Source organism: Amblyomma maculatum, chromosome 1 (assembly GCF_055883805.1).
Source record: "Amblyomma maculatum isolate TAMU_Amacu chromosome 1, ASM5588380v1, whole genome shotgun sequence".
NCBI classification, from domain to species: domain Eukaryota; kingdom Metazoa; phylum Arthropoda; class Arachnida; order Ixodida; family Ixodidae; genus Amblyomma; species Amblyomma maculatum.
The window spans coordinates 273,242,037-273,266,995 of NC_139344.1; the positions used below are offsets into that span (position 1 = coordinate 273,242,037).

General features: G+C 47.5%; 1 protein-coding gene across 1 annotated transcript; it reads right to left on the reverse strand.

Moving 5' to 3' along the window:
- Positions 1–1,077: 1,077 nt before the first annotated feature.
- Positions 1,078–24,050, reverse strand: LOC146206557 (myosin regulatory light polypeptide 9-like). Its single transcript, XM_084587041.1, has 7 exons — positions 23,903–24,050; positions 7,674–7,775; positions 4,506–4,581; positions 4,171–4,272; positions 3,061–3,139; positions 2,008–2,056; positions 1,078–1,345 (listed from the first exon to the last, which is right to left on the reverse strand). The coding sequence occupies exons 1-7, from the start codon at positions 23,903–23,905 to the stop codon at positions 1,244–1,246; spliced, it is 513 nt and encodes a 170-aa protein (XP_084443167.1). The 5' UTR covers positions 23,906–24,050; the 3' UTR covers positions 1,078–1,243.
- Positions 24,051–24,959: the final 909 nt, after the last annotated feature.

The window sequence follows — 24,959 nt, forward strand, 5'->3', positions numbered from 1 at the left end:
AGCACTAAAGTTTGGGCGACCGAAAATGACGCTCCTCCTCTGACGTCATAGGGGAGGTTTGCACGCGGTGCGCCCGAGGATGTGTCGCCCAAATCGGTCGCGAGCGGTCACCAGGAGCCCTTTGTTAGAAATTATTTATATAATATAGGCTCCACGCAAAGTTTTCAAATTTGACTCTAATGCCCATAAGGACCACCTCTATAGATTACTTGCGCTAGACTATTACCGCAAGAAGCATTTCGAGGGTACTTCAATTGCAATAAGGATTTAAAAAATACGTATGCCATTCGGTCATTGCACCCAAGGTCGCGGGGGCGAATCTCGGCCACGGCGCCTTAATTTAGGGTCGAATGCAAAATGACTGTGTGCTGGGCGATGCCATCGTAAGTTAAATTACCCCAGAAGGCTGAAAGTAATCCAGTACTCTCCACTATACAGCGTGCCCCTTAACACAACAGTTTCGAGGCATTGAACAGCATGCTGTCACAAAAAAAGAGAGGGAGAAAAAAAAAACCTTCACGAGGAGCCAACGCTAGCGCTATTGCAATTTTTGTGAGTGAAGTTGTCGGCTGTGGCCCATTCAGTGTATTATACGTTTATCGTTCTTGCGTTGTTTTTATTCTTTGACAGGCCCCGCCGGGGTGGCGCAGTGGTTACGGCGCTCGACTACTGTTCCCAAGGACGCGGGTCGCATCCCGGCCTCGGCGGCCGCTTTTCGATGGAGGCGAAAAGCAAGGCGCCCGTTTGCTGTGCGATGTCAGTGCACGTTAAAGAACCCCAGGTGGTCGAAATTTCTGGAGCCCTCCACTACGGCGTCTCTCATAGTCTGAGTCGCTTTGGGATGTTAAGCCCCACAAACTAATCAAACCATTATTCTTTGACAGAAAGTTACAGAAGGAGTCATCTTGACAACAGAATGCTCATCAGCTAGTATGTAGCCCGTATCAGCTACCTTCCAAGTAACAGGATGCGGCTAGAAAAGATAATCCCCCCCCCCCCCCTCTTCCCTCGCACCACTGATGTATAGCGGATAGCCACCGGAGTGGCAGGGAGGCCAAGAAGTGAGGCACAGCGGGAGGCAGGTTTGCAGCGGCGCGCATCGTCAGATGCGGCTGCATTGTATTGCAGAAGCGTGCGAGCGGGCGAAGCGGGCCCGCGGCTCAGTCGTAGGTGGTTCGGAGCCTCGGGGCGCAGCGCCCGAGCAGCTGAACGGGCATGGCGCGCGAATGGCTTCTGGCGGCGCTCATTCCTCGTCGTCCGTGCCGCCGCAGATGATCTTCACGTACGAGTTGATGTCGATGTTGCCGTCACGGTCGATGGGCGCCTCCTTCAGGACCTCGTCCACCTGTAGGGACAAAACAAAACGGGTGGCATGCATGAGCACGGCAACGCAACCGCTTTTTTTCTTTTTCACGCAGTTGAACCACTGTTTGGGAACTGCCTGCACAAAGCCACAGCGGCGGGGTGAAATCGAGTGGGCGCGTAAATCCAATACTGAGCGGTTATCGGCCAAATGGGCTACCGAAACATGTCCATCTGGGGATGCTTGCAGCAACGCGCTGACAGCCCTAATTAAACAGAACGTAGTGTCGCCAAAGCGCTGCGTTGGTTAATATACGTGCCACCGAATCTGGCGTCATCTGTTTCCGAGCTTCACAACTTGCTGTGAGTACATTTATTGACTTGCTAGCATCGCGTGAACAAGTGTGCAGGGCTAAAGAATGGCACCAGGGGCAGCGTGTGATGTTGATGAATGGCATGGACTGCTCGCCAATAAAGGAAAGAAAATTCCCTCGCACGAGTAGCGACAAACGATGACGGTAAAATTCCAAAAGTTTATCCCTCATGCTTGTTCTTCAGGTGCACGCAAGATTCTGAATTACGAATTTCAGTGGTGCTTCTGGTGATCTGGTAACAGATACCGGAGCCGGCAAACTCATTTTCACGTCCTTTTTGATCATTTTACGGTAAGATAACCACTAAAACAACAATAATTTCAGTGCTCACCTCAGACTCTTGGAACTTCTCTCCCCAAGTCATGAGCGCTTTCTTCAGTCTAGAAAACAGAAAAAAACTCTAATGAACAGCTGAACGTCACGCATAACAAACTGTCGCGAAAGGGACGCTATTGATCACAAAAGTTTATGATGTGCGGTCTTTCAGGCAGTATATACCTAGCTAAGCACGGATTATTTAGCACTCGTTAGGCTAAGCTTCACTTCGTTCAGTTTTCTTATCCTTGCGACATTTAGCAAAGTATTTAACGGTTGTTTCAGGCTTTTGTTCGGATGAAGGATATCGATAGAGGTCTTTGGTGCATCTTTGCTAGAGGAGGTTAAGGGAATGAAGACAAGAGATCCGAGGCACAGTGTGAAGGACTGCCATTTCAGAACGTCAAGTAATTGGCTAACCAGTATTTGTATTAAAGCAGACAATGAAGGAAAAAAAAAAAGGGGGGGGGGGGGGGGGGGGGGGCGGGGCAGCGAAGCTGATTTTTTGCCTCAGCCTGATTCGAAACCTACTGGCGGCAAGATTTCATTTCTTTTTTTTTTTTTTAGAGGTTAGGTGAAGCAGCCTGGTAGTAATGATTCTGCATTGAAAACAAAATGGTTATTGATGCGCTGCCTCGTGATCCAGCCACCTGCATGGTAATGTGATGGGACATGGCGTCCGCACCCACCTTGAGACATTTCAGGCGATTTGCTTGCCTGACTGCTTCGAAATAGATTTTGTCCCTCCCACACTCGTCCCGTAAACATTTTATGGCCCACTCATGGACAATGTGCTGCATTGATCTCATGCATACGTAGAAAAGGCCGCTCGGTTAACTCTGATCCGACGATTTAGCTGGTTCGTCGATCACTTGCAATAGCAAACGGACATCTCGGCACGCGGAAATTTGTGGGACTGGAAAGACATTTCCCATAATTCTTTCTGTATTCTTTTTTTTTCTATATTTTATACATGTTCTCTCTACAAGGGCTGCTGAATCGCAGCATAACATTTCGGTACCGAATAAAAAAGGTAAAAAAGCAGTTAGAAACAAGTATAGGCGCTTACTCTTTCTCGCTGATCTTTCCAGAGCCAGATTTGTCGAACGTTTTGAAGGCATTCCTAATGACGTCCTCCGGATCAGTCCCTGCGTGTAGGAAAAAAAAAAAACTTTTCAATATCAATCGAAGCGCTTCGGTCATTCCTATGCTAACAATAAGAACGATCGTTTTCCAGCCTAATTAATAGCTCGCGGCAATCACAAGCCTAAGTAATAAGCTTCAAGGATGTGGCCGAGTAGAACACGCACCTCGATACTTTTTTTTTTTTTTTGAAACAGTGTTATTAAAAGCTATTGCACAATCGAAGCTGCATCTTATTTCTTTTTTTTTTTTTCTGCCACACTACTGGTCACATGGGTTATACAGACTTAGAACACAGACGGACAGCCAAATCAGGTTGGGGACTGTGCCTAAGGTACGGGATCGAATCCCGGCCTCGGCGGCCGCTTTTCGATGGAGGCGAAAAGCTAGGCGCCCGTGTGCTGTGCGATGTCAGTGCACGTTAAAGACCCTAGCTGGTCGAAATTTCCGGAGCTTTCTACGACGGCGTCTCTCATAGTCCGAGTCGCTTTGGGATAACGCATAAAATCAGTCCTCTAAAATATGTAGGCTGTTTAACAACTGCCACCAAATAAATAACTGTCACGGTATACCGGGTGCTCGACGGACAAGGCGTCGGCCGTCCTCGCAGCATGTACGCATCAGGACAGGGTATGGAAGTCATTTTGTCATATTTTTCTATATTTTTCAAAGCAAGCATATTCGTGCAGAATGTCATCACATGTGTGCAGATTCTCGGTGCTGTGCATCTGATACTTGTAAATCACTGAAAGAATGTTCAAGCCATAAACTTTGGCCGCAGTGAGCAGGCTCTGAGGTTGCTCTGTATTTATTTGTGTCGTAAGAGCTTCGCCGTTGCAGCCATATGGTGACTCACACATTAATTCCGGCCACTTCTGCGACATTGAGCTGATTTTGAAGACAGTAAATATTAAAATCGCAGTTTTTGTTTTTTAAACTTTTTTTTTTTTTTTTTTTTTTTTTTTTTTTTTTTTTTTTTTTTTTTAGCCCTGGTGCGAGCGTGTATGGCGCGCTTAGCTCTTCCGCTGAAACGTACCCGAGACACGTTCGCCGAAGATGGTGAGGAACATGGTGAAGTTGATGGGGCCCGTGGCTTCCGCAATCATGCCATCCAGGTCCTTCTCGGGTATGATCCGGCCTGCGAACACGTACAGACACCGACCCATCAGACGGAAAGTATGCGCAATTCACATGGCGAGCAAAGTGAGGGAAGGATATGAAATTATATTCGGTGTTTGTTGTCGACATCAAAGGTTGAAGGCAGACTAATAGCGACCAGTCTAAGTGGGTGGTTTGGCATAAATTTTGTCTAATCTCTGCAACGTAGTTTGTTGCGGTGCTCCTGGAGAAAGCAGGGAGACGCGTCCTCACCGAGTGAGTCCCAGGTCGCTCGCAAGTCGTTCTTGCACACGAAGCCATCCTTGTTGGAGTCGATCATCTGGAATGCCTGCAGAGCACCAACAATAGAGGTCAGGCACGCCTCATTTTTTAGCAGGAAATTAGCTACTTTGCTATCATGGATATTTTTTGGGAAATAGATTTTGAACGTAATTTTTCGCATATTGCATAACTTTCCGATTACAGTCAATATGTCGGCAGATCTTCCCTCGGTAGGTTTCTAGTTTATTACTAATAATTTAAAAAACGCGTCTATGTGGTCGTTTGTGGTAGTCTTAGTTACTCTTTGTGAGCGTAGGACTACCTTCAGAAGCACAAATCTGTTACGCATAGGAAGCTAACACCATTCCGATCAGGGCAACTTTCCCATACTTTATGGAAATAGTAAAAATTAGTTAAATATTTTAATATACCTCTTATTAGGAGTAGAAAGGAGCTCCCATTGAAGCAGTTTTAGAAAAGCTGCTTTTATTCATTGCGGTTTGTTTACGCCCCAAACGGACCACGAAAAACCGCAGAGGCACTTCCCTCTGCACTTCCCCTCGCTATCCTCTCCCTATCCCTTTGCTTTCTCTCCGGTCGCAGCTCTGGTGCTTCAGATTTTAGATAGCAGTTGCCGCGGCCGGCAGCACTCTTTTCCTTCCTTTTGTTTGATTATTCAATAAATAACCACCGCCACCACGACCACCAAATCGCGGCAGCTCTGGTGCGCTGGTGGAGGATACGGTTGTGCCAGTTCTCAAACCGTACTTAGGTTATTCTGGCGAAATAGGTTGCGCGGGGTCCCGTATGAGGAGGCACTTTCCAACACCCTGCGGCGTATCTGTTAGTTCACGGTGCGCTGCCCCTTCCCTTCGTGCAGCATGTTTTGGGTCACAAGCAGCCTCCATTTTGAGCTTTCAATTTATAACCTCGAGCTGTGTGAAGGACAGCAGGGTCCAGGGCGCTCACGCAGGAGCCTATTACCGTTCGCCCAATCCGCTGAATCAAAGCCGCTGAATCGTGATTAACAATAAACAATTCGTTATCTACATAGACAATAAAAGGGGCTTTTCTTGCTCTAGTTGAGCGTATACAGAGCACTTCTCCAGTTATTTCTCACTCCAAAAGTCGGTCTGTACGATCGTAACCGGTCGTCTATCACGTAACGTCGAACGGGTATCAGTTATAATCATTTTATTTCGATGAAAGTTCCTATCTACGACTACGCTGTACTGTGAGAATGTGCTGCGCCAAAGCGCCATCGGAGCGAGCTTTATTTTGACGCAACTCCCGGATGCGGGCGATTCGTGGCCGAACAGTCGCCGGAGTGACCATGAGAATGCGGTGGTTCTCGACTCGCGGCATACGCGGCCGTCGGTAAGTGGCTGCACATAAAGGAGGCAGGAAGCCGTCGGCATCCGCCGACCCAAAGATGAAAGCTGTGCGGTGCGCTGAAACACAACGCCACGACCGCCACTGTTGTTTTCATATTTTTTCTCCCCTTCGGTGATTAAGGTGGGGGAGAGCGCGAAGGGAGCAGCAGCGCAGTTGGCCTGGTGGCCTTCGCACCCAATATTCCTCGGCACAGATGTCGGTTATCAGCAAATTAGCGCTAGTCCTTGCCAAAACGGCGGCGCCGGAGAGCGGCAAAGACAGCACAAATCGCCCAACTTTCCCTTCAGAACGCTTGGAACCATCGTGCCCTCGTCTTTTGAAAAGATGCAGTTTTTTTTTTTCTTTTGCCTTTTAATCCACTTATCCTTTTCTTTCCCGAAAATGCAGCGAGCAAATCCCTACTGTTCCACAGCTGGGGTTGATTCTTAAAGAACCTGAAAGGCAGCGGCAATGTCAAGCAAAGATCTCTGAAGCTGTAGTTACTCTGAGGGCCTGTGGTGTGCGATAGCGAAATTTTGTTGTTATTTGACCAAGAGTGGCTAGGCGTCTAAGCAAGCAGCCACTGCCAGCTTCGTGGTTGTTTAAAAAAAGAAAAGAAAAAAAGAAAAACGGAGACCAAAAGTGGACCAATAAGTTATGAGAGGAACCAGCGCACAATGTAGAAATTTCTATTCTTATTAAATAAAAAGTAATTTCAAACTATTTTTTTTTTTTCATGCCGCACGCGTTCTATCTGAATGCAATGGGCAAACCCCACGACAAGATAGATCCGAGCAGCATGCCGATCTGATTAACCACAGAAGCGGTGTATTTGAGCGCCGAAACAATCTGGAAAGGAAAATCTAAAAAGCCTAACACGTTACCCTATAATGTATAAATGAGTTCCTCGCACAGTTTAACTACATCAATGGGATCTCATCTCCGTCAAGTTCACACTTGATCAGTCAAGGATGAGAGCTGTGATCGCAGCTTGCTGGATCTTTGATTGTTCTGGGGAGAGCTTGCTGCTGAGCTTCTCAGCGAGCATCCTCAAGAGGCTGGCATCTTTCAGTTGTGACGGCGGCGCGGGATTGCGAAGCGGGCGCATCAAGTGCGCATTCATCTTGTACATTCCGTTTGCTTCTGTTGCCTCGCTCTCGAGTTTATTATCACTCTTATTTGCACCATGCGATGTCCCGGATGCAAGAGATGATGTCACCTCTTCAAAGTTGCCGCATGTGATTGGCTCGTTGCTATCCTGATGGCGCGTTTTTCGTGATGTGGCCCTTGCTCGAAAAAGCTCCCCCAGCGCAAACTGACCTCGAAACTGAAGACGATGCCAAAGTTGTAAGTAGAGAAAAAGAAGGCTCGGTCGCCTCCTCGGCGTGCGTCCAGAAATTGTGCATCGGCTCGGTTCCGACAAGAAAAGGAAGCGGCCCGTCCGGGCGACGAGAAGGGAAATGGAGTTTCGTAACGTCTGGCGGCGCGGCAACCACCGAGCGCGGCGGGGGAGGGAAGGATCTCAGCAGCAGCGTCGGCACGCGAGATGACAGCAGGCATCCGCGGCGTCTCACGCACTGCGGCACACCGGAGCTGACAGCGCACGAGCCGCGTCGCTTCTGCCACAGAGGAGCGCGGTGAAAGCCGAGCCCGAAATCGCGCGGGGCCCAAAAACCGCGTGGCCGGGCGGCAGGCAGTTGGCACACGAAAGATCGCCCTCCGCTGCGGGGCGAGGAGGGCCCTGGTGGGGCGCCAAATTTGGAGCTCAGGAAACTCGGCACCAACCTCTTTGAACTCGGCGATCTGGTTCTGTTCGAACATGGCGAACACGTTGGAGGTCGCCCGCTGGGCGCGCCTCTTGGTGGAGTCACTCTTGCCTCGCTTGGACTGCGTCAGAGGAGGAGAAGGGGAGGGGAGGAGAGAAGAAAGAAGTGAGTCAAGCGACGCTCCTTTCGGGCCAGTGTCAAGAGGCAGGGTGTCAAACAAGCCACCCCGACAGGGTAGACACTTGGGAGCCCATGCGGCGGCCCCGACCCGGCACTTGAGCCCGCTTATTTTGGTTGCGACGAAGCGTGCACTCGCGAGCGGAATAGTCTGTAGACTATTCTGACGACGCGGATCGTAAAAGTGAGCCTCCATGATACCAATGTAACCGAATAGGTCAGTGTCCGTTGTAAGAGGGGGAAAAATAGAACGAGTTAAAAAAATCAGTCTATGTGACCAGTTTCAGAAACGGTCCCCGTGCTCCACCCGTATTGTTTTTGATCCCGGAAAGAAGTCATATTATGCTAGGCTATCGAAGAGCCGGTCACATACATGGTCAGAGACGACAGATACGACGGTCAAGTTCAGAGGCACGCTCTATTCGTCCCTTCCGTTTTAGGAAAGCCGTAAGATTTTCCATGAAACAGAAGCACTATTTTTCTTGGACATCTACGCAGTTCGGCCGCAGTGACATTGCTGTTTTATTTATTTATTTATTGTACCCTCGAGGCCAAAGGCATTACAGAGGGGAGTGGGTTAGATGCAATACAAAGGTAAATACAATACAGTGAATGTTACAAGAATGCAAAGTCAGTTTTCTTCAGAATAAACAAAATTAGCTAGTGCATCGTGAAAACTTTTGTTATCTTCAATGGTTGCAATGTCGGAGGGAAGGCGGTTCCACTCGATTGATATCCGGGGAAGGCGTGACTGAAAAAAAGCTTTGGTACGGCATTTCACCAAATCAAGTGTGCAAAGCGCCTAACTCGCTCACTCTGGTTGTGTGACGTGGTTGCTCATAGCGGCCGAGCCTCATTGCGAGTCATCTTTTTCCAGCTGATGGCCAATCGCAGCCATAGAACAAGTCCTCTTGTGGGCATAAACGAAAAAATATAACTCGATGTTATATTGAATGCTTTATATTTAGAATGGTCTCTAAAACGGACTCCTACGTTCACGTATTTTGTCTTTTTCATTACGGTGCCGGTGGCCTGGCGGCGTGTCTGCGACGGACCGCCGTCGAGCGGGCTTGCTGTGCCATGCATTCACGAGGTGGTTTGCTGGCACCATGAGCGATTCATTTTCCTGCTCCATCTGCGCAAACGAGACTGCCTTGCCAAAAGGCAGCATCGGTTGCTATCGTCGAAATCGTGAGCACGTTGTTTAAATAGCATAATCGAAGAGAAGGCGACAAGTGGCAAAAGACACTCCCTGATTTCTTCGTTTAAGTGATATCTGCGGCAGGTTAAGGATGAACGCATACTTCTTTATCAAAATAATTTCATGAAACCATTCAAAATTTATTTTTGTGCGCTAAGTTTAAGAGTGTGCATAAATATTCCATCGGCACCAGGAATTGGACATTTACCTCAAGTCGTCCTCGTGCCACGTAACTCTTTGTGCTGATTGCCTATCTATTGATGAGAACGTTTGCGCAGCAAAGACAGGACGAGGCTCGTTGAATGTATTAGACGCGCAAAAAACAAAAGGCAGGCCATCATGTTTGGTAACTTCGCAACCAAAGCGGCAACAGCTACGAAGAACGCCGTAGCGGAGGATTCCGGTAATTTACACACCCTGGGGTTCTTTAACCTGCACTGACATAGGAAGGGAAGTTGCCACCCTAAAGTGTCATTTATGTCCCAATCGCCCCGCGCCTTCGGGTTCAGCAGACGAGCCACCGCGGCGGAGCTGTTTCGTTTTTAGTTACGTCTGCAAGTTAAGAAGTGGCAGTTCCGCTCTTTCCGCACGGGAACAAGCGACCGAGAAGCAAACCTGACAGTGTGCTTCTCACAGGCCTTGCAGTGTCCGCGCATATCCTCACCCTCTTATTTTTCCCACGCAACGTAGACAAGATTCCTTCTTCTTCCAGGATTAGAAGGGGACTGAGAGGTGTCGACTGGAGCCTGACTGTCTGTGAGCATAGGGAAACTGTCTTGGACAGAGACGGCGCCACGTGTTTTCACTCTTCCTTCAAAGTGGATTCGTCTCCCTTCACGGAAGGGTTTAGTGAGGCGGTCGCGTGTTAACGCCCAGTCGACAAGGTCACACTGAGGTCATAAAAAAGGAAACTGCCTATTTTTATGGCCGCTCGCACGCCGTCGTTTTTTGGGCAGTGCTTGACACTTGTGCTCGAGCGACGTGAACTTGTTCGCCTTTTGGGTTCGGTAAAAAAAAATGTGCAAATCTCCCCCTGTCCTTCCTCGCTATTGCTCCCCTCTCGCTGTCCTCTCCCCGTCCCCTTTCTTTTCACCGTCAGCAGCTTAAGATATCAGATAGCAATTGCCGTTACCTGCAGCATTGTTTTCTTTCCTTTTTTATTATTTTTAACGTATGAGTAGCGTTGCCTGTTTGTCGCAACCATTGCCACTAGATGCGAATGACCTTAACTGAAGTAATAAAAACTAACCATGACTTAATCCTATCCAACCTCTTCACTTAAAAAAAAAAGAAAAAAAATGCCTGACAGGACCAACACGAAAGGGTGCACGTGCGTTCTCGCGGCCTTCTTTCAACGTGTCATTGTGTGCCCCCATCGTTGCATGTTATCGACCTAGGTATTGATGTATTACACCTACTCTTGCAGACAATGCACCCTTCTGGAGCGTTTCCTCTCCTGTCATGAATGCGTTTCCATCTGAGTCAAGAATGTGGCAAGCATTCGTGACTCAGATTAACTGCCCGTGCGGGCGCAAGGCACAGAAAAGCACCCGTTTCCCTAATAACAATTCAGATTAACTAAAGAGAACGAAAAGAGCGCGGAGAACGACGGGGAGACTAGCCTGCTCTTTCTTTGTCCCATGCGTTTCTTGCTCTCTTTCAAATCATCGATGGACCAAAGCTCAAACATTGCCCTGTATCCCAAGAATACATGGGCCATTGGGTACGCCACAATGGAGGGCTAGGAATTAGTTACGGTGTGCGTAGACAATCGCGGACGGGCGTCGTGCTAATGCAAAGCCTTTATTATCACAAACATTTTATACTCCTGACCTGTCCATCCTCCGTGTCGCACCACACTTTTGTTTTCTCTACAATGTCTCTTTACTTCCGTCGCCTCAGCTCATGAGCCGACGTGTTCTACGACAGCTGCAGCGGCTGAACACGGCAGGCCTCGAGGTTCGCGCGCCGCTGCATTCACATGTCCAGCAGTGGGCTGACAAAAATCTGCAAACTCGTTGCCCTTTTGTATTTTGTAAATAATGTACAAAGCTCCCCCTGTCTTTTCTTCCTATCGCTCCCCTCTGTAATTCCCCTCGCTATCCTCTCCCTATCCCCTTTTTTTTCTCGTCGGCCGCTGCTCAGGTGCTTCAGATTTTTTAGATAGCAGTTGCAGTGGCCGGTAACACTCTTTTCCTTCTTTTTGATTATTTAATAATAGACCACTACCACCAAAGACAGGGGACATCTGGTCCAATCCTTGCGCCTCTCGCTACTGTGTAATATAGTAGACTGCTGTGCTCCCACTGTCGCCCTAACCAACTTGGGGGACGAAAGGCGCGTCGGAGCACAATATGCGCATGGTCCTGATCGGGCCAGGTTACCGCTGTCTTTCGCATTGCTGCTGTCTGAGCTAAGGCGAGCAAGAAACAGCTCCGAAAGCATTGGGGCTGTTTTCCTTTTTTTTTTTTTTCTTTTATACGCTCCACGCGCTACGGCGCCTAGTGCCGCCCTCCGGCGCCGTGTCGTGGCTTGCGACAAGAGCGCGGCGCGAAAGGCGCTTGTCAGATGGGGGGAGTTTGGCGCCGGTGGGCACTGCAACTCAAGGCCTCAAATAAACCATCATTAGTTACGGCCACCTTCAACTTGCACTGGCGTCGCACTGCACACGGTCGTGTTTGCATTCCGCAACCTTCGAAATTCTGGTCAGTGAACCGGCTAGCAGGTGAACAATGGGAGGCGCCGAGTACTGTGGGCCAAAATAAGAGAAAGGGGTGTCTGTCATTTTGATCTCCCGAGGGTCCATTGCAATCTTTTTCCGGCAGCCACAGCACGTTCGATGACATGCAGAAGCTGTGGGAAAAATAAGAGGGTGAGAGTGTTTGAGGACAGTGAACAACGCCCAGAGAGCTACAGCTCTGGTTGTGGTTGAGCGCTTTCTTTTTTGCAGGGAAACCAAGAACGCGTTTCAGGCAGAAATCTAGGGATACCACAGCGGTGAACTAATAACATGAAATCGAGTCTGCCCTGGAGAGGGTAACACTTTTTTTGCTTATGCGCCGTAACGCAATCTTAGCTGCATACGGGCGGTGAGGTTGATATTTCACTGTAATTCACTAACCCAATCAGATATAATAAGCCGTATTGGAACAGGGAAGACAAGAATTCGATTTTTAATTGAAGGCGGAGAGCTTGTTCGAGTTCAAGCCCCATCATTTGGTATCCAGAAATGTTGGACAATTTCTGGGAAAGAGTTTTTGAACTTAGTTTTCTCCCGTATTGTTCAAAATTGCGATCGCAGTCAAAGTATTCGCAGATCTTCCCTCGGCAAGGTTCTGGTTTTTCCTACTAATTTTGCCAAACGCATCCCATTGGTTTCCTACTTTGTCAGCGCAGGACAAACTTCTGAAGCAACGTTTCTCTACCTATGGGAATCTTAGATTATTTATATTAGTACGTTAATAAAAAATATGTTTGAAAATACTCACAATTATTTTCAAAAATCCAACGCGTTGGTTTTGTATAGCTGTTTTACCTATTTTTTCCCCGCGTAGGAAGCTTAGATCATATTTAACCTTACGATGCCCGAAGGTTGCACCCCAATTAACAGGTATCCCAGAATCCTGGCCTTGTCTTCATTCATCGGATTGTCACTTAATCCAGATTTTCGCGCGGTTTTTCTCGTGACAGTCTGGTTGAGTAGATAAGAAAATGGGCTTTGCGCGGTTGGCAGCAGAAGTTTTCAGAACTTGGAATCCGCGGAAAAGCATCGCTGTCTAAGATTCTATAACTACGAAGTGAATCGTATGCTCTGCCTTTCCCTGCGCGACCTGCATAACGCACTTTTTTTTCGTGCAGTCAGTGCCTCTATGAAAAAAAAAAAAAAAAAAAAAAAAAGGAGTTTCATTCTTTTCTTTTTTCTTTTTCGACATTCTGCGCCTCGTGTGCTGTAAGTTCTGTAACTAGACACAGCACCCCTAGTCCGGTAGATCAACCACGCTGCAGAGCAAGGAAATGAAACGCGTCTGGCAGCGTGAGGCCGGCTGAGTTTCGGTTTCGAATTTTGATGCTGGTAGCATGTAGCAGCTGAGAAGGCTACTTGTGTAATTCCTCTCCTCGTCCCCGTGAAAGATTACTCTATGCTACCCTTCTCTCCATCCTTGCCTGGTATATCTTTTCGCACATTTTTGCGGCTAGTTAGTGACGGGAGGACGCGTGCTACGAGTAAGCACGGAGGGGCGCCACTGAAAGCCGCCTAGCGGTCGTTTTCAAAAGTCTTTCCGGAATACGAGTTGTGACTGCATAGCTCAGGTATCCTTCTAGCCACCATAGCTCAGGCCATGCCTCAGGATACCTCAGGCGTCGCTGCGACGATTGGCGATGTTCGCGGGGGCCATCTTTTTTTTTTTGTTTTCATCTCTTGCCGTTTTTTTTTTCGTTTTTTTTTTGTTTTTTTTGTTTTTTGTTTTTTTTTTTACTCCTCTGTGAGTGATACTTTATTTCTCTTATGCTGCTGTTGTCAGGCCTGCTTCGAGCGTGTCTTTTACCAAGCCTTTTCGGGAGTGATATAACCTGGTGTAGTGACGGACGTCTTTTGCATCAGTCGATGTTCACTGGCAGTTTTTTGTTTTGTCTAAGTTATACCTTTTTTTTTTTGTCTTCTTCTCTCCCTTGTTTTGGGTTTATCAGCCCTTTCTCTCATTTTTTTTTTCTGTTTCTTTCTTCTGCTCTTTATTATATTGTTTTACCTTTTTTGGATTTTTGTAAACCTACCATTACAATGCCGTAGGAAACTGCCAAGCTCTATTTTCTACCCAATTTTATTTCTATTTAATTACTATTTGTTGTGGACTATCCTGCTTACTATTTTACTCCGGTCTCTCTCTCTTTTCCCTATGTTTTTGTGTTCTGTACGTCTGTCTCTGTCACCGCACTTTGTAATTTTTTGTATATCCGTCGAGGTTGAGGTTGTTGCTGACTACGTGTGGTTTTAGCCTTGCGTATTTTGCCGACAATTTGTATATCCGTTGTTTTGCTGCTGTTCTTTGCTTTTCCGGTTCTGTTTCCTGCTTTCTTCTTGTTTGCAGGTGTGGATGCTACCTTCTGGAGTTTCTTTTTTTCTCTCTCTCTCTCTTTAGGTCCGCGTAGACCATCGTGCGTTCGAACCTCGTTTTCTTTTTCTTTTTATAGTTATCATATTTTTATTTCAATGTTTAAGAACTTTTTTTTTAATCGTGAGCGTTTGCTCCTTTTATTTATTTTTAATTGGCTTCAAGACCGGTAAAGTGTTTTCTGGTACGGGCTCCCGCTCCTTTTTTTAATGTTTTTTTTTAGTTGTTCGAGGGGACGAATAAAAATGGGGAAAATGGGCTTAGCCATAACGATGGATTGGATCGCGGCGACGACATGTTTTACAGCGTGCGGAAATTGGTGAAACGCGATGAAGCGAGCGCTTACAATCTTCGCTTCGTACAGCTTGAGCGCTTAGGCAAAATGATAAAATATTTAGAGATGCTGCTCTTAACAAGCACCGTTACTAGGTCAATAAGTGCATGTACCATGTGCTTCTTGAAGCACTGTTTAATTAATAAATTCCGTACCTGACGCTCATCAAATCTGTCTTTACTTTGCACTCGGGACCTATTAATGACTTCATAATTTAAGTGCCATTAAAATATACAGCACTGCACTAAGTAAATTAACTACTAAAGGTTTACTCATTAACCAACATATATTTTTCCTGTACCTAAACGCGAACAATAGCGATCTTCAGAAATTTCACGATGATGTGCCGATATTTTTTGAAATGCTTTCATATCAAAATATGAGACAGGAATGACAAGCGACTTGTTAACGCGAAGTGAACTCGAACAGTGCGCTCTCGATCGTATTGCTTGCCGAGCTGGGACGAGTAAATACGATCTCCAGCGCATTTTTTATAGCTTTCGAACATTTACCCAAGGAAAAACTATCACTGGAGATGCCCCGTAGTTTGTGTCACAGTGCACTGGCAGCGGATGCTATTTATGGAACGATGCAAGCGATGGAAGCGCCGCGGGAAAACGAATTCATGACGCGAAGACTGCATAGAAACACACGGCTAGTAGACGACGCGGCCGGCTCGGCTCCCGGATTTACTTTCAACTCCGCCACAAGTGGAGTGGCCGTCGCTTGCACGGGGAGATATATTGTACACATTGCAGTGGCCGCTCGCACGCAGGCGTTTGTGGACAGTGCTAGGACACTTGCACGCGAGCGACGCGAACTCGTTGTCCTTTTTGTATTTTGTGAATAATGTACAAAGCTCCCCCTGTCCTTTCTTCCTATAGCTCCCCTCTGTACTCCCCCTCGCTCATCATCATCATCATCATCATCATCATCATCATCAGCCTGATTATACCCACTGCAGGGCGAAGGCCTCTCCCATATCTCTCCACTTAACCCGGTTCTGTGCTAGCTGCATCCACTTGACCCCTGCGAACTTCTTAATCTCATCCGCCCACCTAACTTTCTGCCGCCCCCTGCTACGCTCCCCCCTCGCTATCTTCTCCCTAATGCCTTTTCTTTCCCGCCGGCCGTCGCTCAGGTGCTTTAGGTTTTAGATAGGCATTTGCCGCGGTCACACACTTTTTTCCTTCTTTTTGATTATTTAGTAATAAGCCACTACCACCACCATCAACACGTGATTTTTTTTCTCTCGAAAGCACTGCACAATACATCCTAAAGGTTTGTAAACTTTCAGTAATTACTCTAAAGATGATAATTAAATTAGAATTAGCCAAACGTTAGAATTAGACAAACGTAGCTCAACATTTGTGCTGCAGGCCAAAACCTGACATTGTATTTGACTGGGCCGCGGTTCGCTGCTTACATTTCGAAAAAAGGAGTTTCATATGGGCTGTCACGACTTAGAAAATATGAGATCCGCAGCTACAGTCTCATGTTCCACACCTTCCTCTTCGAGGCGCTGCTCGAGCGCTGTCTATAGCACGGTACAACAATAGGAAAAAAAAAAAGCATTTCGTAACAATCAGTATGGTCTTCGAGATCTATTACTCCTCTGACCACTCCGAACACTAAACGAAATCAGCTTCGACAATATCAAACAGCCGAGATGCATTAAAATTCTTAAACCTGTGATTTTGTCGAATGGTTAGCTTCTTGCTCAGATAACGAGAAGAGCTTTAAAAGCGGACTGCTTTTTGTCACGGAGTAATTCAGGGTGGCGGTCACTGTAGACTTGAGCTGTCCATCAGCAGGTTTCAACTTTGGCTCTCTATGCGGGTGTAAAGTAACGATTACTTTTTTATTCTATTCCATTCTTTATTCTCACTCTTCATGAATGCCTCTAGCGACCTCACGCCCATCTTCCCCACTCCTCCTCCCGGCCCCACTACGATCTGCGTCATATTCTCAAGGCTAGCAATAGACGAGAAGGCGTAGTGTTGCTTGGGATGATGAGAATGAGGCCGGAAAAGAAAAACATTTAATACAATCTAAACCTTATTCTGATTTTAGTTTAAAATTGCCGGCAGGTAGCAACGCGACCACTGAGGATTAGGATACAGGCACACTATTTCAGGGTCAAAATAAATTAAACGCCGTCATCAACGCCAGGAATTTTAGTAACTCTGTGATGCAAGCAACTTGAGGTACTCTGCCTGTATATATATATATATATATATATATATATATATATATATATATATATATATATATATATATATATATATATATATATATATATATATATATATATATATATATATATAAAATGTGCCATGCCTGCTGCGTTTGTCGTCTAATGATATTGCCGTCATGAAAGTGCAAGGAAAAGAAACTTTGGCTGACGGAGCACCGCCGCTTTGTCAGCGCACGCTTGTCCCGGGAAGAGCAGCAACAAATATAAGCGCAACAAGAACAAGAAACGGGGATCGGGTTCCTCCGAGCCAGCACGGGAGTCCAAATTCTCCCGGAGAGAGCTTCGCGTGAAAGTATCAAAGTGTCTTGCTTCGGAGCCAGCATGACGCAACGTAGACAGCCTCTGTCGCGCTGCCAACTATTCCATTGCGCAGCGTGACACAGCGACCTTTACGACCCAGCGTGTGCAAAGCAGCGCGCCCATTTTCGACAGCGGTGCGAATATTTTTTGCCCAGAGGTAACGTACTACGGCTCCGGTCTCCGGGGGTGAGAAGTTGGATCATCATGTCGACAGCGGTGTCGCGACAAAATGTGAAAATGCTCGAGAACGTCACGAACGTCGACTTAATGGATGTCGTTGCTAACCACAGAATGCTGAGCTATTACCACACACTCTTAAATCTGTTCTCCGTCTTTCTTCACGGGGAGTTTCGACCACTGGACCCAGCCTTTGTTTTTATGACAGCTAGAGACGCCTAGTTTGGTACGTCGCCAAAAATGGAGACCTTATCCTCTTTTCATCCTCCTTTCCGCGCCACGCCGCTTTATTTCTGTCCTCGTTCACGATGTGATCCAAGCAAGCTGCGCTGAGAAAGGTCCAAAAAGGACACGCCAAACGGGATACTATATACTCTGGCTTTCCGATGTTCCACGGCGTATCGCGCTCCCGTACCATTAAGTTTTTGGCTCTCGTTCCGTCCAAATTTAGGTGAATATCACACGAAAATTGCACCACATTTACGAGAAAGCTTTCTAGCATTGCTGCAAGAAATGTCACGATGATAGAAAAAACAATAGGACAACGCTCAAGCTTCGCCTTAAGGGTAGACGAGAAACCGGGCACATTCATTGGCCCACTTCTAGTCCTCGTAGCTCGGCATCCCGATCTCGCTTCAACTGTTTTGCTGCCACATCCGAGCGTTTTTCTCTGTCAGAATTCTCGCCATTCGTCTTACGAAGTCTCACTGGCTGTCGAGCAGCCCCATCACGAGAAGAGACACCCTCAAACGAAGTCTCTATATTATTGTATTGCACGCGCATCTACAATGTCAGACGATGATGCCGCATTAGTACCCGCCACGGCTTCTATCACTTGTGTTCAAATTCAGCGACACACGCACCAGGTTATTCGCCTACACCACGCTGGCTCCATTCAATAATCAGCAGCCACTACTCATAATCATTCATTCAACCATTGCGTTTGACGCATGATAATCGCAGTCACTTATTGCCATAAAACTCCATATAAATATACTATTCACTCAACCGAGTTCGCTATCAACCATCGTCCGATCAATGCAACAACGCTATAAATATATCATATATGTACTCCACACAAGGCGTCCATTATTTTGCGGCACGTTTTTCAACACTAGACGCGCAGTTTTGCACTATACTCGGGGACACTTTTTCTTGGCAATGGAGCCAAAGCTACAGAGCCGAAACGCATCTTCTTCCTACGCAGCTGAATATAGTCCCTAGCTTCTTCTGTCTAGGGAAAGACGCATCAGGTCAGTTCCGGTGGCCGCCCCCATGGAGGAGTCGACGCCACCCTCTCCGGCAGGATTTTGACTCGTCCTTGAAAGCTCCGCTCAAACTCGGGAACGGCGACGGCTTTTTGGCACAACGAGAGCAGTGCGCTTCGCGTGAAAACTTACCACGCAATTGTCGGAGCGGTACTGTAGTCAAACCAACTTATAACAATACCGGCCGTAGCACCGTCAGTTTTACCACGTGTTCTATGATTAAATAACCCGCACATAACAAAGCATTGTCGGTTATAATAATTACATTTCGTCACCGACTGTCAAACCTAACAGAAAAACAAAAGACTCTCAAACGCTACGACCGTACCAGCCAAACCACGCGAGGAAGTCCTAAGTGTTATCAAGACACCGCGGGACTTCATTCGGGCTAAATTTATTTCACTCGGCTGCGTGCAACAGTTCGATTGGGCAGAGAGACGTCAACAAGATTCTCATGAAGCAGCCAAAGCTGACTGATTACGGATTTCTGCCTGCAAATAAGTAAAAACTGTAAGCTAATTTCCCCCCAATAAAATTTTTCATGTTTGTCATGATTTATATGTTGTTCAACTTAGCCTGGTTATAAAAATTATCAGTTAAACAATGATATTTTCGTGGCACTTCGATATTGTTATATGTGGGTTTGAACACTGGCTTGAATAGAGCAGCACCGTTTTCGAGTTAAGTGTGAGCCACTCGGACGGAAGCTTTTTTTTTTTTTTTCCTTAACACACCACTTATCTAAACCAAAATAATGTTCTATGTAGGTACCGGTGCGGACAAAAGTAAACGGAGCACGCAATTCTCACCTAAAATTTTTCCGGCGTTGAATAATTGAAACTGGCAGTCGTGGTATGTGCGAATCGGTAGTAGACCCAGTGCCCTTTCACTTGGACAAATAGTGTTTTCTTATCTCTATTGCAAAATGCGTGATTCTAATTTGAACGCAAAAGCATGCTCTGTTCACTTGTGTACGCACCTGTATAATAGCTATCTTTACACAGTATTCGCGATGAGCGGTATAAATGCGGACTCTCGCATTGTCTTCATTCGTTCGATGGAGACTTTTATACAGCAGCACATAAAGGCTGTTCGGCACATGAGGTATATAATTTGGCGCAATGCGTTGGCGAAAACGGGGAAGGAGGCTGACCGTAATAAAAACAGACGCGGCGTACCATTACGTTTTTTTTTTTTTTTGTAAATAGTGTACAAATCGCTCCCTGTTCTTGCTCGTAATTGCTCCCCTCTGTACTTATGAATATCCTCACCCTTTTATTTCCACCGGCCGCAGGTTGGGTGCTCGAGATAGTCATTGCCGCGGCCGGCAACATGTTATCCGTTGTTTTTGCATTTTTTAATCTACTGCACGGTTAATGCATTGGTACGTAATGCGCGAAATGGGGCGAAGGAAGCAGCGGAGACTCTTTAAGCCGAGAAGATGGCCAAGGAGACCACGTGCACTGCCTACAGCACAGAAGTGGATGAATACATTCTACTGCCATCCATGAGCAGCCCTAGGTGCGTTAAGCCTCGCCCTGCAGTGCATGTCGTGCTTACACCCACACTTGGCGACGAGGTATAGACCGCAAATTTTTCTTTCATTTCGTCGGCACCCCAGTGGAGGCTGCAGCTTGCGTCAGAGTGCCTTTGGCCCCTCTCTAGTAAGGATGGGTCGTAGTTGGCTGACGTCCATCCTTCTCGCAATCGTGATAGCATGGCATTGGACTGAGAAATTCTTGACATTCACACATAGTTTGGAAAAATCGGCCCCGTTGTTTTGTGCTGCAGTTGGACTTCCACTACGAGCGGCAAAAAAATTTTGAGGCAGACTGTTGTTTGAGCATTATGAGAGCTGAAACGTCAACATCTTCGGGGAATATCCGTTTGCAGCATAGACCCTTGCACCAACGACGAGTTGAAAAAGGGCAGTCCCAAACGCGGACAGGATGATGAATTTGCTGCCTGCTGACCTCTTAGCTCTGGAACGATGAGACTCTTTTTTTTTTTTTTTTTTTTTTTTTTTTTTTTAGACAACTATAGGCGTATCTACTTCACAAAATCAGATGCGTCTCAATTCGCCAAGCGATATACCCAGGGTGAGAAAAACCGTCTCTGGAACTTGCCAAGTCATCATTATCCCTTTCTCCATTCGATTGACACACATCTCAAGTCAGGGCTACCACTCGGGCTTCCGCTTCATCTAGAAACAATTTATCATCTTCTTCGTCTCAATTCTGCCTTTACGAACAGTCTACGACACCGATTCAAGCAAGCAGACTCTCCGTTTTGTGACACCGTACTCCACATTCTCCGCGAATGGCCAGCGTACGCCAACGAACATGCGCACTATGAACAACGCATGCAGTCTGCCACCCAAGTGCCGCTCACAGTGGACTCTCTATTAGGTCCTTTAGGATGCTACATACAGCAGCGCTGTGCAATGACATTCTTATGTGCCTATGTAGATGATATTGGTATGTTAAACAAACTCCAAATTACCCACCAACTTGATCATCTCGCTATACAAGCACACTACTGGATTTCGGTCTTATCCAAAAAGCCATCAAACCATCTGCAAAGACTACACTCTTTCTTAACCCTTCTTCCATCTTTATTTCATAATCCCCCTACTCCATGCAGAGTAGCATGTCAGCGAACATTAACGCCGGCTAAAAGCCTTCTCTCTCTCTCTCTTTCTCTCTATTTTTTTTTTTAACCCTTAGTTAGTGCTTCGCGCCAACAGGAGAGGAAACACGGGAGAGCGTGAAAAATATCCTCGAACTGGGCTACAGGCCGCCAGCGGCGACCGCTCTCGGAAACAAAGAGGATGTCAGCTGCTCGTACCCCTTGCTTTTCCACAATATGGGGAATATTTGCTTAGCAGCTGGCGGTGATAACGAGCAGGTATCTCAATGACCGGCAACGCGCTCCAGTCTAGTGATAAATGTCCGTGCTCTTTGTCGCTCCTGTCCGGTTTTTGGTACAGGTTTCTTTCCGCTTCAAAGCGGTGATACTGATGTGCAGCCGAATAAGGTAACACCGCTTTATCTGCAGTGGACTCAAAAGTAAACTGCGGTTGTCGGGGTACCGGCAGTGTAGGTAAAGGCACGCTCACACTAGTGGGAAAACGCGCAACGCTGGACGTTTTCCGCGCGCCGCTTCCCGCAGAAGCCGTTTATTATTTTTTTTTTCCGCAGGCTGACAATTAAGACGTCAAAGCTGACTGACGGCTACAAGCGTCTTTGTTCCGTCTAAACAAATAAAACAAAAAACGGAACAAAAAGAAAACAGACACAAAAATTTGCTGACAGCGGCAGGCGTAGAACCACCAATCAGACGGCACGAGTTTGGCAGGCCCCTCAGCCCAATATTGGCCGTACGTCATTAGGCGCCCAGCGAGAACCACCATCTTGGCACCTTCTCCTTGTTACCAATGGTGGCCGACTGATAATGGAGACGTGTCACATTTTCTGATTTGTCGACGTGCCGATAGAGATGGCGTGGTTTTTTGCCACTTTTGTTATTGTATGAACGCTGTTGGAGTAATTAACCCACATTGAAAAATCAGCATGCGATAACGCGTCATTAGTCCCAAAGGCTAAGACAGGCTATGCCAACGTTACGCGCGAACAAATGCAGCCGAAGCTCATGACGAATGACTTCGATTATGCCTGCATTGAGCTGCCGTATATAAGTTTGACTGGTCCTTTCGTAATCAAACGCTTCTGAATGAAATCCTTTCATGACTGAATTCTTCCCAACTTAACAAAGCTATCCGAAATGCCTCGTGGGACACCATAAAAAAATAAAGCTATCACGTTATCTAGTGAACGTCCGAGTGTTAGATTTCACCTTCCTACGAAGCCGTATGGACAAGAATTCGATAAATCTAATGATATCCCTCAACGCATATTGAATCTGGTCATCTAAGAGCGGCTAATCTCGACGTATCTATGTAAGGAAGGAATGTTCTTGAGGTGGTTATTCGCAGTAACCATTGAATAAGTCGTTATAAAGAAGAAGTAAGATGTTGGTAGAGAAGGGGAATAAGCACACACCGAGTTTTTTAACATGTTGCCTGACTTTGGTTTGGTTCATGGAGTATAAGGTCTCAAAACGACATCGGCTATGGGGGACCACGTAGTGCAGGGCTCCGGAGATTGCAACCACCTGTGGTTCCTCAACGGCCACTGACATCGCACACAACACACGGGTGAGCTGTTCTACGCCTCCATTGAAACGTGGCCGCCGAAACCCGGATTGAACCCGCGTCCTCAGGATCATATCGGTAGTCGAGCGCCCTAATCATTGAGTCAGCGTAGCGTTATTTTATAGTGTGGTTTGTGTCAATAATAAACAGTAACTAAAAATTTAAATCATCGATTTTTCGTTCGCAGGAAATGCACAACCAATAATTTGTCCACTATTGTTGATGCAACCACGTAGTAACATGACCTGACAGAATGTTATCCTCTTCTCTGCACATTTTAAATGGAGCTAAAAAGGACGCCACGAAGTTGCGTTGTTGTTTTTGTGTCCAACCTTATGTCAAGCAACACCGCCAACGATTCAGCCGTGTTCGAAGGTCCAGATACGGCGTTCCGTATCAGCATCGGCAGCCGCGGAACTTGAAAGAGCGCCACCCACAGCGCGCCGCTAATCTGGTCGATCTCAATCATCCGTCACCGGCGCCACGGAGCCGAGCTTGTCTCTATCTGTGCGAGGCTCCTCCGGATGGAAACAAACTCGGCCCGAAGTGCGGCGAGGGCTTAACAACCTTGCCGCCTGTTGATGCTTCGAAGTACCCGCGTGTCATCACTCGATGAGAGAGAGTGACAGCGAGAACAAGCTTGTCATGTATTCTGCCGACGAGAGGAGTTTTCAAAAACCTGTCTTCACAAAGAAGTGGGTTTAAAAAGTGCGAAAGGACAATAAATTAGTAATCTTCGAAGAAATGAACGGAAGAATCCCCGCAGAATGGCATATGTACCGACGACGAGAAGCCGTTAAAGGAAAGAGAATGTAACTAAGGGATACGGTGAAACACCAGGTGCCTGAATGAATTGAGACTCTCGGCACTGGGCGTCGAAGCCAGCTATATTAACGATGGTGCAAATGAATAGACTAGGACCCCAACGAAGCAATGGTCTCTGGCTGGAGAAAACGACTTAGGCGATAAAAGCTGAGCTACCATTGGCTAAAACGAAAGTATCCATCCCAAAACTTATGTTAACAAATCAAAGGAAGAACTTGGTCGACTCGAGTTGTGCCTGAGCAACATGACGCTGCTTAGCCCGCAGCCAAACGCGCATTGTGCTCCTAACTAGCCGAAGGAGAAGCTGCGATCACTCGACAAAAAACGCCAAGCAAAGAAACGAGCCTTTTGGCACCCGGGACGCGTGGAGTGCTCGGCCACTCACCATGCTGGCGGTGGCGGCTGAGAAGAGGCGTCAAGAGGCTGCTGCTGCGTCGGACGGCTGTGCGAGCAGGACTGGCTCTCCGAGGCCCCCAAGTGCCCGTCCGCCCCCGCCTGGGCGCTCCTTGTAGGGGCAAGCGGTCCGGGCTCCCGGAAGCTCGCCAACTCCACCCACGCAGCGGCCCCGGCTTCCGGCCTGGGAGCTCAAACCCTCGCCACCGCCGCAGCGCGCGTGGACACGCGGGCGGCTGCATTGCCGCAAGCTCGGGCCCGCTATCGGAGCCCTTAAAAAGCACTCGGCGCGCGCGCCCGCGTCGAGTCGCCGCCGGGAGGAGCGAAACCTCATACCGACTCCAGACGAGGGCTGCGCTACCTTCCTCTGCAGGGTCAAGGGTGAGCTGCGTCGCTTCCGAGTCTCGCGCCGTGGGTCAGGGACCGCGGTCACTCGCCGGACAAAAAAGAAGAAGGCCTTCTTTACGGCTGAGGGTGCCGAAACCGACGCCGTGCTCCGAGCCGTGTGCGTCGACGCGCAGACGACAGCGTCGCCTGCCTGTCGACGACGCGTGGACAGCTTTAATGTGAAGCCGCCCTGACGAGCCGCGCGCGCCTCAGCTCAGAGAAGAAATTTAGCGCGTCGATTTCTGCCTTCACTGTGTGTATACACACTCCGATTTTGTGACAGGCAGCCACGCGAAAGGTGTCCCTACCCATCTTGTCGTGTCCAAGTGACGCGCGCTACAGCCCGCGCGCTTTGTTCCCCTGATTGATGGGGCGCTTGGCTGCTGCTTGTCTCCCGGCCGGCTGCCAGCGAGGCGCGGAACTGTGGTCATTTGTCAGCGCCCCATTTAGGCGCATCTCACGGAGTAACTTACCTTCCTCATGGAGTTTTTCATTCTCGCTCTTATTTTACCTGGCGTTACAGCCGGTTTTGTGGCAGCAGCGCTCGCCCTGTGTGGTGTGTGTTCTTTTCGCGTATCTTTACCATGTCTGATGGATTGCACCAGCTATGCTGGCAACGCGCTTTATTCGAGGTAAAAAGCCTGCTAGGTTTGCAGAATAGA

Coding starts and splice junctions, on each gene's coding strand:
- LOC146206557 (XM_084587041.1), bottom strand. Junction 4,273..4,505: donor AGCGACCTGGGACTCACTCG/GTGAGGACGCGT, acceptor ACGTGTTCGCAG/GCCGGATCATACCCGAGAAG. Junction 1,346..2,007: donor AGAAGTTCCAAGAGTCTGAG/GTGAGCACTGAA, acceptor TTGTCCCTACAG/GTGGACGAGGTCCTGAAGGA.